Genomic DNA, 14,692 nt, shown 5'->3' with positions numbered 1-14,692 from the left:
TTTAGGACTTGATTGAGTTGTCAATGATATAGTACAAAATACAACTGATCTGTGCTTCTCTCCCTTAAAAAGATGTATTTTAAATCAACCTGCACTCATGTTTTAATAATGTGACGACTCCATAACAGAGAAATCACAGATTCTCTCTCATTCCCTACTCAGAAAATCTTGGTGGCGGTCACAGTCTTTGATTATGACAAGATCGGTAAGAACGACGCCATTGGAAAGATCTTCGTGGGCAGCAAGGCGACTGGCTTAGGTCTGAAGCATTGGTCTGACATGCTGGCCAATCCACGCCGCCCTATTGCCCAGTGGCATCCATTGCAACCCGAGGAGGATATTGATGGTCAGCTGGCATCTTTGGCTGCAAAGAAGTAACATGCTCCACCAACCAGCTAATGCACTAACTCAGAAATCCAACCCCCACCCCTACTTTGCATGAAACCCATGACTTAACACATGACAACTCGTCATGGAAACCTGCTCAGCAAAAAAGAGACATCGTAGAATATCTGCCCATTCATTGTTAAGTCGAGAAAAAAAACAACTCTTTTTAAACATCACATATCACACATTAATGTATGCTGAGAAGAGTGGCGTTGAGTTACTGGGTGACTGGTTCATGAATGATCGACTTTTATTGGTCTTTCTTTCATTTGAAGAAACTTAGAAACTGATTCTTAGGGTGCTGATACTGAATGAAAGCCGTGGTGAAGACAATACTGGAAATAAAGCTTTAGTTTAGTTAATAGAGCATGCTTTACTTACCTCCCCACTGCTCTGCATACACCATGCCCAGTATTGTATCTCGCTAATAAGTGTTGCTATAACTTGCAATAGAAAGTACTGTAGTATTGGGTTATTTCCTGCACAGAGCCTGTTTAAGTCTATCCATGCAAAAAGATTTAATTGAGGATGAATGAGGTCGAGGTCACTGAATGCAGCGATCCATGTTGCGATATGTTTTCCAGAGAAACCCGTCTTCATTTTATCAGCTCACATTTCGGGATGGAGATACACACAGTCCAGTAGTACACAGTATGGCAGGGATGACACAGCTATCTGTTCTTTGTTGCTTGTTTTGTGTTGCCATGAAGGACCGTCTATGCATTTAGGTTCAGCACACGCTTCTGTGTCTGCAGACAGATCTCATGTAGGACAGGAATACAAGGGTGCCTTTCCTGATGTGACACTTTGAGAAGTAGGCTTCATTGTTTATTTTAGAATGGGGAACTTTTTACAGAGTGAATATCCTTCAAAAGTAGTCAGGGACACTGTGAATGTGCCATCTGAAATCTGTCTGGAGCTGTGTTGACCACTTGGATGTAAAACCTCACTTGCCCTTGGAGAAAGTGAGGATACTAGAAGGCTTACCAATGATGTTCAAAACAATTATGACAATGATTTTGAATCCTGCTGTTGCTTCGCCATCTATCGCATTTTATTTTGATATCCATTAAACTGATTATATGTCTTTCTCTGACAAATGTTATAGTTTGCCCAGCATACTTTGGCCCACCTCAGTACTTCAAAAGTTTCAGATGAAACAACGGGAGGATTTCTGTCAAAGATGTTTTTATAGAGAACTGAATTTGAAATGTAAGCTGTAACTGCACTTTTTAAGAGAACGTAAATTACAGGTTTGTAAAATTTAAACAGTGCTACATCAAACATATAACACAGTATACATGTCCAGGACCATTTGCTTGAACCAAATAGAGCTGCAGAATCGAGCATGTATCATACCTCGCAGTGTTTCACGTCTTTTGGATCGCTCACTCATTAGCTTTGTAAACCCGGAGCCAAACATGGTGGTGTTAAAACTTCATTGCAGACTTACTACATTGATGTGCAGAGGGATGGAGGCAAAAAAGGCCATAAGTCTTCTGAGCAACTGAACACCTCATTGTGACATAAATAAATGAAAAATTCAACTTAAGTTATCTTGACAACAAAATTCTGGATGAAAATGTAGAAAAATATAGGTGTGTAGAAAGATTGTGGAATTGCTCAGCTATTTTGAGTAAAAATAGACATAAAAAGAAAAAAAACTCAAGCGAGCTGCAACTGAGAGTTTGTGCAAATCAGTTTTCATTAGAAGATGTCGAGGCTGAAACATCCTGCTTTTGTTATTCCAGCTGGTTGCAGCACGACTGCAAATAAAGTTGATTTAATACTTCAGTTTTAGAGGAAATGAAAATAAGAAAATCATTTGAAATTGCACAATTTGGAACCATCTGGAAATATCAAGAAAAGAGAGGAATTAAAAGAACAAGAATCAGAAAGACGGTTTAAGTTGACAAGTTAAAGTTAAATATTTAAATTCTACCATTTCAGTGGTGTTTAAATTTTAACATTAAGCATTTAGTGCTGGTGAAATATCAGAATTAGGTGTTGAGTTATTCATGAAATTCAAATTCTCACAGCCTTTCTCTGCCTCCATATTATCAGCAGAAATAAAAATGACTCTAAAGGACGGCAAACAGCAGCACAGTGATGGGTCCATCCACAGTACTTCTTCTTCCTATTGTTAACATTATGCATCGCGCAGATTTGTGAATAGGCTACAGCATGTATTTACAAGATGATGTAAATAGCAGCATGTTTTAAAGAGAACCATAATTATATTGTGTATGTGTGTTTGTGTTCTGTGTCATTTTTGATAATAAAACAGAGTAAAAAAAAACGGTATGCAATGACTGCACAGTGTATGTATTTTTGCTGAATGGGACTGGATGTATGTCTGAATAATTCATGTCAGTGTTCACAGGCACCTTTAATGCCTGGAATTAAAGCAGGGTTGCTTTATGTATCACGTGAAAATCCACTTAGTTTGCCATAATACTGCATGACTCTCTAATTTGCTGTCATTGTTTGTATGTGTCCTCTGTGCTGAGTCCAGTGTAACAGTATGCTTGGGCTACAAGTCATGTAACTATTGTTCATTTCTGCTTGCACTTGTTATAGGCTACAGTACGTCTTACTCACTGACCAGTAAACTGTATATATTTCAAAAAAAGGAGAACGTTTGCCGGCTCCTTGATTTTCTATCTCAGTGTACCGTAAGTGTTTCCTTCATTTACTCCTGCCAGATGGGTGTCAAGTCTTAGTTAATCATATGTAGATGATACAGTGGACGACTTAATTGACTTGTAGCCCCCTTTTCCTTACGGATTTTATTAAACTGTACCTCCTCATCTTATTGCTATTCAAATAAACCTGCTCTCATGTCTGATTATATATAAGAAGTCGGTAATTTGCATATAGAATAAACTAAACTCTTTTTATTTTATTTTATCATACAGTAGTTTTTTTAAAACATTTTTTTATTGCTCTACTGAGTTACTTGTGTTAAATATCATTACTGCATATTATTGATGCAGCCCTCTTAAGTAGCTCAAGTCTGATAATTAAGCAATCAATAATCTTTTCATTCCAAATGTCACTTTTTGAGTGAACACGCAGTTTACCTAATGGATTGCAATGGGATGAGCGGGTGATGTGTCACCTGTGCATGCTCTGAGATATCGATGCTGTATCTACCATGACATCTCTAATGTGGGGATTTGTTTTCTCCATCTGGTTTCTTTGAGTCGCTGTCATTTACTATTAGACATTGGACATTTACAACATACATGTATATACGTGTATGAAGACAAAGAACCCCAGTCTTCATCACAGTCCATCCTTTAGAGTATAAGGTAGCTACGTCGTTAGTTCATGGGCTTTAGAGGAAGACATGCCAAACACATTTACACTTTTAGTATGTAGACGATTCATTTCCACAATGTGGCGTCAAATTTAAGCTCATATCTTATTAAGGAGAAGCACCACATTACACCCTTTTCTACAATGTGTGTTAGGTCATCCTTCTCTTAGTGTTATTTGATGTTCTCACCCTCATCCACATATTATCTCTATATACATATAATCTATAATCTCCATTTGCTATTTTGTGTATTTACAATAGGACCAATTGAGCCTGTGTTTGTTTGTTGTTGTTCAATTCATGAACTATATGAGTTTGTCACTTCTCTGCAATGCAGGCAACAAAATCCCTGTCTTCCTGGGTCTCACAGGCTGTCTCGAGCACAGAGCCGACCCATTCAGTGCAGAACAACATTCGCAATGCAATACTGCCAACCTGCTGCTTCAGTAATGGCTCCCCTTTAGTCACAATCCTCCTATGTGAACATAGCCATGATACAGAACATCCAAAGAGATGATCGTCATCCTGCTCGTTCATCCACCCACTTACCGAGCAACATAGACAAGGGAACTGCTTGAACTTGACTCTCGTTTTTCTGTCTTGTTGTAGAGGTGTGTCAATAGTTGTGCCTTTTTGTGAACTGCATGATTTATTTCCTTACAAAAATCCGTGTTTTCCAGCAAAAAGAGGAAACAAAAAGACCAAAAAACTTGTACTCATATATCACTCTGTGTAGAAGTGAAATACTCAAGGGAACTAAAATATGGGATGTGGTCAGGTCATTATCTGTGTGTTGTCAAAATGTAATCATAGGAAATAAAGGCATTTTAAGTAGCCTTGTCCTGTGTGGTGTGTAAACAGAATCAGAGGATGCTTTTCCACTTACGGTCAGTTGGTGGCATCATATTCAGCATGCGACACAACTGAGTGGCACATGTTAATCCCACTTCTCTGATGCAATATTCATGCGACAACAAAACAAGGATGACAAACTGCACTGAAATGCAGCACATCTGCAGTGCGATGAGTTTGGATGTTGCACTGAAGTTCATGTTGTTCTCAGTTCAGTTTCAATCATATGGATTCTATTTTATGCATCTCTTAAATTAAAAATATATATATATATATTCATGGTATATATGTAATTTGAATTAAATATAAACAGGAATGAAAATTATATCTCCGTCTGGCAGTGGTACCATGAATGGAAGATTATAAATGGGACTCATTAAATCCTCTGAATGTGAAGATGAATTGTAGCTGGAGTTGCATACATCATACAAAAACGGCAACACAACATATTATCATAATGAAATTAATGTGAAATTATTACTATTATTTAAAAGTGAATTGCCTTTATTTCATGGGGATGCTTTGTACTTCAGTACGGAACATAAAGATTTACCAGTGCTTTAGGTTCAGACTTTATTCTTGACATTTATTCTTGGATCTTAACCAGCAGATGTTCACCCTGTTGTTATGGAAATGCAGATGTTCAAATTTCTATTTTTTTTTATTTAATTTAATTTAATTTTTTATACAATTTTTAGTACTGCTCATCCATGCTGGTCTAACCGTAAAAGTTGAGCTTCAAATTCAAAGTGATAAGGATCATGTGATATGATCAAAAGCTCTAGAACGGCCACTAAATGGCCCCTGAGGTAAGACTGTTTTTTATCATTACTTCTTTAAGTTTAAAGCCAGTGACAATGAGCTGATAACTTATTGATTGATATTTTACATGCCATACAAAGACCCTTATGTTAGTGCTGACAGTTAGGAGGCATTTTCTCTCTACGATCACATTTCATGCAGCTGATTGTTTTTACATTGCAGGTTGAGAGGGAAAGCCTGTCGCTGGTGACATCATACTTCAAGGTAAAGCTCTTAAATCAAAGATGACGCTCCCACGTTTCTGAGAAATGCGGCTCATCCATCATTCGCCGTCCCTGATAGCTCAGAGTCCGGTTTCAGGGTCTGCATATGGAACAGACCAAATATTGCAGTTTCCATGGCAATACCTCTGTGGCCATACCTGGAATATTTTGTCCATTTATGTACACAGGGATATCCTTGATATGATTGCAGTGTTTTTAAAAACGGTTTCCCTGCAGGATTATTTTCTCATTTACTCACAGTGGAGTGAAACACAAGAACTGGTCATGTTGGCGTTTGTCTTTATGTTGAAATATTTAAGGAATATATAGGAATATGTATTTTCTGTCTTGAAATGTGTCCCTTTTTTTTTTTTTTTTAAATACAGTCAATCACTCAACAGACAACAGGGAAGCAGCCTGTCTTATAAAAACATCTCAACAAAAACAAAAGAATGGACTCAAGTTTCCAAAACGACTGAAAACTATGTACAAACATTCTTTCTGAGGATAGTACGAATGTAAAAAGACGCATACACAGTGTAGGTATAAATATGGCTTCAAGGTATTTGTCATCCTTCTTTTTCTCTCCTCCCTGTGTCCAGTCTCACTTGGATAGTTTAGTGATGACACGGATTAAAGCTCCATTTTCATCCTTCAGTCTCTGGTTCTCCGTCTTAAGCTCTGCTTTAACCTGAAGAGAGAGCGTGAGACAAGTAAAGTGGGCACAGAGGAAAATCATATTCTGTTATTCTTATATCCGTAGAGCACCATGTATTATCCTGCTACTCAACCGAATGTTTGCCACAGACCTGGCTTATATGAAATATGTTCATTTTTACCATATGATAACTATACGGATAATGTTGTGGGTCGTCCATTACTTGTATTTTGAGTGAATTCATATTTTAGGGTTGTTCAGGTAATGGAGGTTCGGTGGCAATATTTTTGCTTGCCATGTTTGATTCCTGGCGATAGCAGCAACCTTTTCAGCCTCCATCACAACAAAATTGATTACATGATGTGGGGGCCCAACGCACCCCCGCAGCACAAATGTGTTGCACTACTGCTTCAAAACAATGCTTGGTTCCGCAGTTCAGTGCGTTGTGACACTAACTGACCTTCATAGTGTTCGTAATATTAAGATACACTGAGAAAGATGATGAGTTCAAATTTATCAGACGTTTTTCTTGCTTCTGTTTGGCTCTAACATGATGTGAAGTTGATTAGTGCAACTGTAATGTTTCACTCTGAGAAAGAGGTTGACTGATTTTAATTTCACTATTTGGATTGTATTTCATGGACAAATGATAAACATGTTCATCATTTCCAAATCACCTCACAAAGTTTTCCAAAGTGAACCAGAACACGAGTACAGCAGCGACAACTGGAGCTATTTTACTTTTCTGACCTCGGTTCCTGCTGCTGACTCGTCCAGAAAGGAAAGTGGCTCAGAGTCTCTGTGTTAGAGGGGCTGAGATAAAGACAAACCTGACACATTTTCACATTTTTAATATCAAGTCTGCTCTGAAGATTCAATTGGACAATGTGGTGTCAAATTTAAATTCACATCTTATTGTAAAGAAGCACCTCATTACATCCTTTCTTTTTATTAATTTACTTTAGGGAGATCTGTTCCTGCTGCTTCCCTGAAAGGTAATTAATCTGATCCAGAGTAATCGGGCCAATGTATTATAATAAAGCAAATACAATGACATACAGTACACACACACACACACACACACACACAGAGTCTTGTCCTCTTGCATTCACTGACACACAGACACAATTGGACCAGACTTGCTCATTTAAACAAACATAACAGTGTTTCTCTGTTTTTGAACGTCTATTTTCGGCCCATGTTTGTTTAGACCTCTCGTTCACAGATAACAAGAGCCTTTTGTTTGCGACCTCTTGGGCATAACACAGCAGACATTTGTGGTTGTTAGACAGCAGATGAATACTGATGGCTCACTCGCCACAGTGTCAAAGTGCTCACACATTCCTCACCCAACAGAGCATAATGGTGACAAATGATGTCACCTAAAACCACTGTAGCCGGAGCAGCTAACACCGTAGCACCAAGTCCCACAGACACTTTGCACCGTTTGGATTTGATTGTTTGTTGTTTTTCTCAAGTCAAATAAACCTAGCTGTCTCCCGGGTAAAATATCCTGCTATATTTTTAATTATTACCATTTTTAAATGTAAAAAGTATTCGTTTTTAAAACATCTCAATTACCTTCAGCTGTTCTTCCATATCTGTTATCCTCTTTTTAAGACTCCAACTCTCCTATGAAGAAGAACATGTAATAAAGATAATTAAGATAAGTAAATAAAGATTAATGAAGACAATTTAACTGGAAACATTTTGACTGCACTAGTGTAGTTTTAGTGTTATTATAATGGTGAGTTGATACCTTTTTTTCTGTCTCGAGCATGTTGGATCCGCAATCGCCTGGTCTCCCCTTCTGCAGCAATGAAAGGTTATTATAAAAAGGATTATAGCACAATGTGTTGAAGCTGTGTCAGTTTGGGTCTCACAAGTGTCTGATATAAAATATCCAATATACCCACAGTCACACACACACACACACACACACACACACACACACACACACACACACACACACCTACACACACACACACACACACACACACACACACACACAGAAACTATTATTAGTTAGGAAATTATTCCCAAATTCAGACCTGAGGCCTGACAGCAATAACACTGCAGCTTCCTTGTATAACTGCCATCTTTCATGTCACATTTCTTACAGATTACATTATTACCTGGTATCTCACACGAATATGTGGAAGACATTTCTGCGTGCAATGTTGAGAAAAATCAAAATGACTTAAAGAAAGTTTTAGTTACTTTTTCAGTCTCCTTTTAAGAGAACTTTCCCTTCACTTCTTTCACACCCATGAATCTGGATTGGGCAAAGTAACTGTCGATACAGTGTCTGCAGATCAGTACCTGAGCTCTCTGCAGCTGGTCCTGAATCACAACAAGTTCCTGTTTACTTGTTTCCAGCCTGGACTTGAGCCTTTGGTTGGTGGCCAGTGCCTTTTCATACATCTATAAAATATGCACTGGTTAGGATTTACAAAGGAGAGTTGTTGTTTGTTTTTTTACAGCACAAAAACTAACAAACATGGACATCAGCAGCCTCTGTGACTGTTTGTGTGGTAGTTTTCACTGTTTATTAGGAATGCAAGTAATGTTTATTTTCATTGTTCATCATGCGTTAGACATTTGTGGTTGCTAAATAATAATTCCATGGATTGCCATTAAATTTGATAGCCTACATACTGCCTATATCTACGGTGCCCAGATGAATCCTAGAGTGATGTTTTTCATTTAGCACCACTATGAAGTGAAGAGTAAAATCACATCAGTCAGTCTGTACTTTGTGCTTAGTGCTAATTAGCAAATGTTAGCATGCTAACCGCTAAATTTACACCATGAACCGGGTAAACATGATACCTGCTAAATGTCAGTAAGCTAGCCTTATCATCAGCTTATTATCATGCTAGCGTTAGCATTTAGCACTTAGTACCACTGTGCCTAGGTATAGCCTCACAGAGACACTGGCATGGCTGTAGACTCTAAGGCTTGTCTTGATTTATAAACAAATTCTTAAATGTAATAATATCAGAAAATATCAGTCAGAAAACTGACACTGAATTCACAGTTACAGAGAGAATTTATTTAAAAAAAACTGAGAATTTTCAACTGCTTCAGCTCTATTACTCACAGGATGTACTTTTATTTTGAAATCTCTTTGCTGGAAGTGCACCATCCTTCAGACATTTATTTTCATTGGATAATGGACCATCTTGTGGTATAAATATAGGATGTCCCTTTATCGTCTCTGTAAGGCCCTGAACTGAAACACATTGATTGAATAAAGTAAAGACTCTTCCAGTAAATTGTTAAGGTTTTTTGGTTTGGTTATTCTTTTTCTACTTGAGCATCTAGTTGGCGTCTGAAGTAGCATAGGCACATCTTCTCTGTGACTCAACAGCAGTCACTACAAAATATTATACATCAACATTCAAGCTGCATCGCCTGCCTTTTTATAGTCATTGTTTGCTGTCTCTTCTTCTGCCTTTTTCCTTGCAGACAGTCTGTTCTCCCTCCGCAAGAAGTAAGATTCAGCGTGGTTTGTTGCTTTGTCGTTGGAAGCATCAGATGATCCAGATGAGCCTAATCTGAGAACATAAGAGAGGTATTAAGCATTCAACGCATAGGTTTAACTTGTATGTATTGTGTGAATTAAATCAGAGTAAGATTACCTGGACAGTCTCTCATGCTGAAAGAGAAGAGACATGTTTTAGAACTGGCCATCATCTGACCAAAATTTTAAAAAATGCAAATTGCAACTATAATGTAAGGTTTTGTAAGGACATTCCTGATTATCTTAACCAAGGTTTCAACTGTAGTTAACCCCAATTAAAACCTTACATGGCATAAACAAGTCATTTGACTCCATCTTGACCCTGTCCTCTACTTCAGTACAAGCTCATTACTGCATAAATGTTGACATCACACAGCTTGACTTCATTTGTTTGACAGGCTATTTGGTCGTGATGTGAGATTTATTAAGTACAATGAGGAATCTAATCCACAAATGAGGTTGTATTTTTCTATTATGTTGAACATTTCCTCTGCATAATATCATAAACATACAGTCAATATGCACACAGGACATATTTCGTTTCATGTACAATGTCAGCAAGTACATTCATCATCAACTTGAAAGTAAGTATTACGTGACAAAAACCTCTTGTGCATTAGTAATTGCTATTACTAGGAATTCCTCTTGAAAGATGTTTTTTTTGTTTTTTTTCAATTTTCCAAGAAAAGGTTTATGGCCGTCTGAAACACCAGGTCAAGTTAAAGAAGGAGAGAGGAAATGATTCCTTAAATAAACTGACAAGCACAGATAACTAAACACATCCAAAAAAGGTAATAGCTCTGGCAGTGGCCTTCACTATTTGTTCATTATTGCCTTTTAAAGTTGGAGGGGTTATAGAGTATGTGTGCTGACAGATGTTCAAGCGTCATTTCAGGTCTCTGGACTCTACTGGTTTAGAGTGCATTTAAACTCGATTAGAGAGAGTGTCCTCCCGAGAGTAACTGCAGCAGCAGTTTCAGCAAATGCCTCAAAACAACATGTTATTTTCAAAGCATTATGATGATAGACAATGAAAGTCTCTCACCTTTTGTGCCTAAAACTCAGCCAATCCATAACGTTGTCACATAAAACTGATTTTGATTTGTAATGGTTATGGAAAATATAGACACATGATGTCATGATGACAGGAGCATCAGATCAAAAGCAGTTTCTATGTGTCATTTTACTAAGTTAATTTGGAGACGATTTGAACAACAAACTGGAATTGCTTCCCCTTCAAACACGCAACTAAAAGTACATTGAAAGCCACAATTCAATTGTTTCATTTCTTTGTCATGCTAGCGTCATGGTGAAAATGTCTGTCAGTCTGTTGGTTCACCACTTTGTTCCAGTTTAAAGTGACGTTAATGAATCTAACACCAACTTAAAGCTTAGGAGGCAAGAACCCGTCATTCGGTTCCATCATCACCCTGTCGTCTCTGTCAGTAGATGCTCATTACTACACAAATGTTGACACCACAGAGGTTGACTTCATCATTTGTTTGACAGACTGTCTAGTCGTGATGTGAATGTATCACAAGTTCAAACAACTAAAAGTATATTCTGTGCTACAATGCAAGTGCTAAGGTTTTCAGCCATGCTAGCAGAGCGGCCCTAAGATGGAATTGTCTGTCTGACGGTCGATTGGTCCACCACTTTGGTCCAGGCTGCAATATCTGAACAACTTTTGGATGCATTGCCATGAAATTTGTTCATTAGTTTGCTCTGACCAAATACCTGAAAAAATAAAGACATTCCCATCGGCCTCATCTTTACTTTGGTTTTTTAGTGATAGTTGGCAAATGCTACATGCTAAGCTAAGATGGTGGACATGCCAATTATTTCCTCCGCATGTTAGTGTTGTCATTATGAGCATATTAGCATGTATATTAGCATTTAGCTCAAAGCACCTATGAGCAGCCTCACAGAGCCACTAGCACGGCTGGTGACTTGTTTCTAAATCACCTTTCAACAACAAGACAATTCAAAGAGCTTTAAAGAAGAGACAGGAAATGCATTAGGATGAGATTAGAGCAAAACATGCATTAGCCTGGATTCACAACCTGCTGAAACCAAAAGTTCCAAATTTAAATGTGTTTTCATTATATCAATCTTAAGAAAAAGCTAATACATAATTTAGGTTTTATTAGATCCATCACTACTAACAATCAATATGTATTAACCTACAGGCTAAGAGGTATTATCTTGCCTGCAGCAATTAGTTGCAATTAGTTTCACCGGATTACTTAAATATGCAATTTCAAATATGAATAGAGACAGTCACATAAAGCAAACAGCCGGGTGACTAGTGCTTGAACGGTTACATGTCTAACACAATCTTGGAGACGGCAAATGGATTCCTGTGAAGAAGAATCTGGGCTTTAAGTTACAGCCACTATGTGTAAACACAGTGATATGTCTCTGCTCAGACATTTACAAGATCTCTGGAGCTTCACCAGACTCTGATGTCAGCTCCTTTAAGGCTCTCTCTGGACACTTGGATATGCTTGGTAAACGGTCATTAATGACATACAGTATGCAGACTTGGAAAAAGCTCTGGTTTAGATTAAGGGACATCACATATAAACAGATGCTGACGGAGAAGTGGGCCTTTGTGACTTTGTCCAATGTATGTGAGTGTCTCCGTCACTAAGCTGTCCTCCAGCCTCTCTAGATCCCGTGGGGAACTTCTTGTCTGCTGACCAGCTATTCCCAAGTGGAAAATGTGAGCTTCCCGTAGGACTAGCAGAGAGATAAACATCCATAAATACTGCGTCTGAGTTCCCACAAGCCAGTCCTAAGCGCTCTATCCCTCCTTCTCTCTGTTCTATGTCATCCTGTCTTTCACCCCCTCTGTTTTCTTTCTCTCACTCTTTCTTCTTCCTCTCTTCCTGTCTCCCTCTTTCTCTCACACACTGACGTGCTCCATATCTCTCCATTTATCTTTCCCAAGTGGATTCTTGGTTTATATAAACAGATAAGACTCACCGCTCATTACAGCTTTGCCTCGGTTTCATTTTCAAGTTTTGTTCCTTTTTAGTTCACGCACATCAACATGCAATTTTTATTTCACAGTCTGTGTGAGTTACCAGAGGCCTTTAGAGGCATATCAAAATGTCAGGTGAGAGATAAAGAATGTAATATTCTAGGGATTTCTCTGTGACTTTGGGGTCTAAACTGATAACCACATTTTAAAAAAAACCCCACGTCATAATCGAACTCAAAAACATTTTGTAAAGTTTAAAGTTGTAGAAAAACCCGTCAGCATGTGCAGTGCATAATTTGATGAGAAATACACTGATAAAATCGGCAATTATTTGTATTTGATTGTGAATAAAAGGACCAAAGTAACTCCATAAAACAGAGTCTTAGCATCACAGGAAGACTTCTGATACCGAAAGTACCATAAACATTGAAAAGCAGATTATAAAAGGAGATTAAAGTCCATTTCAAACGACACAGCAAGAGGTCATTAATAACTTGACATCATTTTCCATGGATCACGTAGGCCAAATCACGAGTACAAACGAAGAAAAATAAGAGTTAAATTAAGTATGACATGTCTTAAGATTCTGTGGCAAAGTATACAATACAAACACACAGAAATACCTCTGTGGCTTGTTACCGAGACATTTGTTTGACAGTGACGGAACGTTAATGTTGTTGTTTGCGTTTTGTCAGCTGTGGCATTTCCTCTCACTAAACAGGCACTGAAAAGCTTGAAGACAGTCAGGCCTTACCCTCAGGCTCTTGGTGGTAGTGGAAGAAGCAGGAGAAGAGTCAGAAAGCGTCTTTCTGATGCGTGGCTGATCTTTGTTGTGAGAAAGTAGAGATGACATCGCTCCTGAGCTGCTACAGCCACTGCATGCAGCTTCAATGTGGTCCAAAAGCACTGAACTTCCCCAAAAAACAAAAAGTTAAACGACTCCTCTCAAACAAAAAAACTCCAAATAAGACGTTGATGAAGACATTTATCGTCCGCTGATATGAAATACAGATGTGGCTGTTATCTTAGTTAAAGTGGGCAACTCAAGTGTGATCTTCATGTGATGGTGAGACATTGCATATCTGATGAGAGTGAAAGAACAGCACAAGTGTGAGAGCTGTGGAGGAGGTAGTGGGACCGGGGAGGAGGAGGCGGGCTGTACTGTGTGTATGTGTATGTGTATGTGTGTGTGTGTGTGTGTGTGTGTGTGTGTGTGTGTGTGTGTGTGTGTGTGTGTGTGTGTGTGTATGTGTGTGTGTGGACACAAGGATTTGACAGCAGTATTGTTCAGGGCTCAAGGGCTCTAAAGGGATTCGTTCATTTCAGCAAAACTGGAAAAAGTAAAGCATCATTAGTCACATTAATGGAGTTTTCTGTAAATATGAAATATGTAAATATGAAATTTTTTGTATATTTAATGTTGTGCATAGGGAAGTACACATGTTATTTTAATGCATAATGAAATGTTGTTCCATATGACTTGTAAACTCTTTTTTTTCACAAAAGGGAACCAAGGCTGTTAGAAAGTGGCAAACGTCTCAATTAAAACAAGTGACAGAAGTTAGGCTACATCTGAAAGTAGAAGTAAAAATTAAAAATACATACGGTAGCTGCACAGGCACATTTGGGTTTGTGTGATAAGAGTGTGTGAAAAACCACAGGTTGGTCAGATGCATGAATATACTTCTGTAGAGCTCTGGTTTTTAGATCTGTTGAACTTAACCAAGCTGGGCGCTGCGCGTGTTGATATTTAAGAGCTTACATACCTTTCTGAGTATGTGCCTGGACACAGTTGCACGTTGTTCGTCTTGAAGAATCTGAATGTTGGAAGCTTCACAAGTGTCAGTGGTCCCAGTTTTATGTCTCTTTTTTCAGTTTGTCTAATTATTACTAGTCTGGGTCAGTGCTGGCTGTCAGACCAAGACTCACAAGTACA

The 14,692-nt window shown here is 38.3% G+C and overlaps 2 protein-coding genes across 6 annotated transcripts in view; one reads left to right on the top strand and one right to left on the bottom strand.

The window, feature by feature from the left end:
- The window catches only part of LOC130181199 (synaptotagmin-2), a 30,606-nt gene extending 26,061 nt beyond the window's left edge, over positions 1-4,545 (top strand). For all 5 annotated transcript variants that reach the window (XM_056395105.1, XM_056395144.1, XM_056395114.1 and 2 more), the window contains one exon: positions 163-4,545. In XM_056395105.1, coding sequence (XP_056251080.1) covers positions 163-378 — 216 coding nt within the window. In that variant the 3' untranslated portion in view covers positions 379-4,545. The remainder of the gene's footprint in view (positions 1-162) is intronic.
- Positions 4,546-5,869: 1,324 nt separating this feature from the next.
- Positions 5,870-13,865, bottom strand: LOC130181210 (protein phosphatase 1 regulatory subunit 12B-like). The gene is made up of 7 exons (XM_056395159.1): positions 13,511-13,865; positions 9,889-9,905; positions 9,666-9,804; positions 8,567-8,668; positions 8,004-8,054; positions 7,826-7,876; positions 5,870-6,277 (listed from the first exon to the last, which is right to left on the bottom strand). The coding sequence occupies exons 1-7, from the start codon at positions 13,607-13,609 to the stop codon at positions 6,191-6,193; spliced, it is 546 nt and encodes a 181-aa protein (XP_056251134.1). The 5' UTR covers positions 13,610-13,865; the 3' UTR covers positions 5,870-6,190.
- Positions 13,866-14,692: the final 827 nt, after the last annotated feature.

The sequence above is a fragment of the Seriola aureovittata genome, chromosome 2 (genome assembly GCF_021018895.1).
Source record: "Seriola aureovittata isolate HTS-2021-v1 ecotype China chromosome 2, ASM2101889v1, whole genome shotgun sequence".
NCBI classification, from domain to species: domain Eukaryota; kingdom Metazoa; phylum Chordata; class Actinopteri; order Carangiformes; family Carangidae; genus Seriola; species Seriola aureovittata.
Note: the sequence above shows the minus strand (reverse complement) of the source record. Positions and strands in the feature narration are given on the sequence as shown.

What these genes read in the sequence shown, in the direction of transcription:
- LOC130181210 (XM_056395159.1), bottom strand. Translation starts at nt 13,609, where the DNA reads ATGTCATCTCTACTTTCTCACAACAAAGATCAGCCACGCATCAGAAAG. An exon ending in ACCAGCTGCAGAGAGCTCAG is followed by an intron (nt 8,055 to 8,566) that starts GTACTGATCTGC and finishes TCATTGCTGCAG; the next exon opens with AAGGGGAGACCAGGCGATTG. An exon ending in TGCTCGAGACAGAAAAAAAG is followed by an intron (nt 7,877 to 8,003) that starts GTATCAACTCAC and finishes TCTTCTTCATAG; the next exon opens with GAGAGTTGGAGTCTTAAAAA.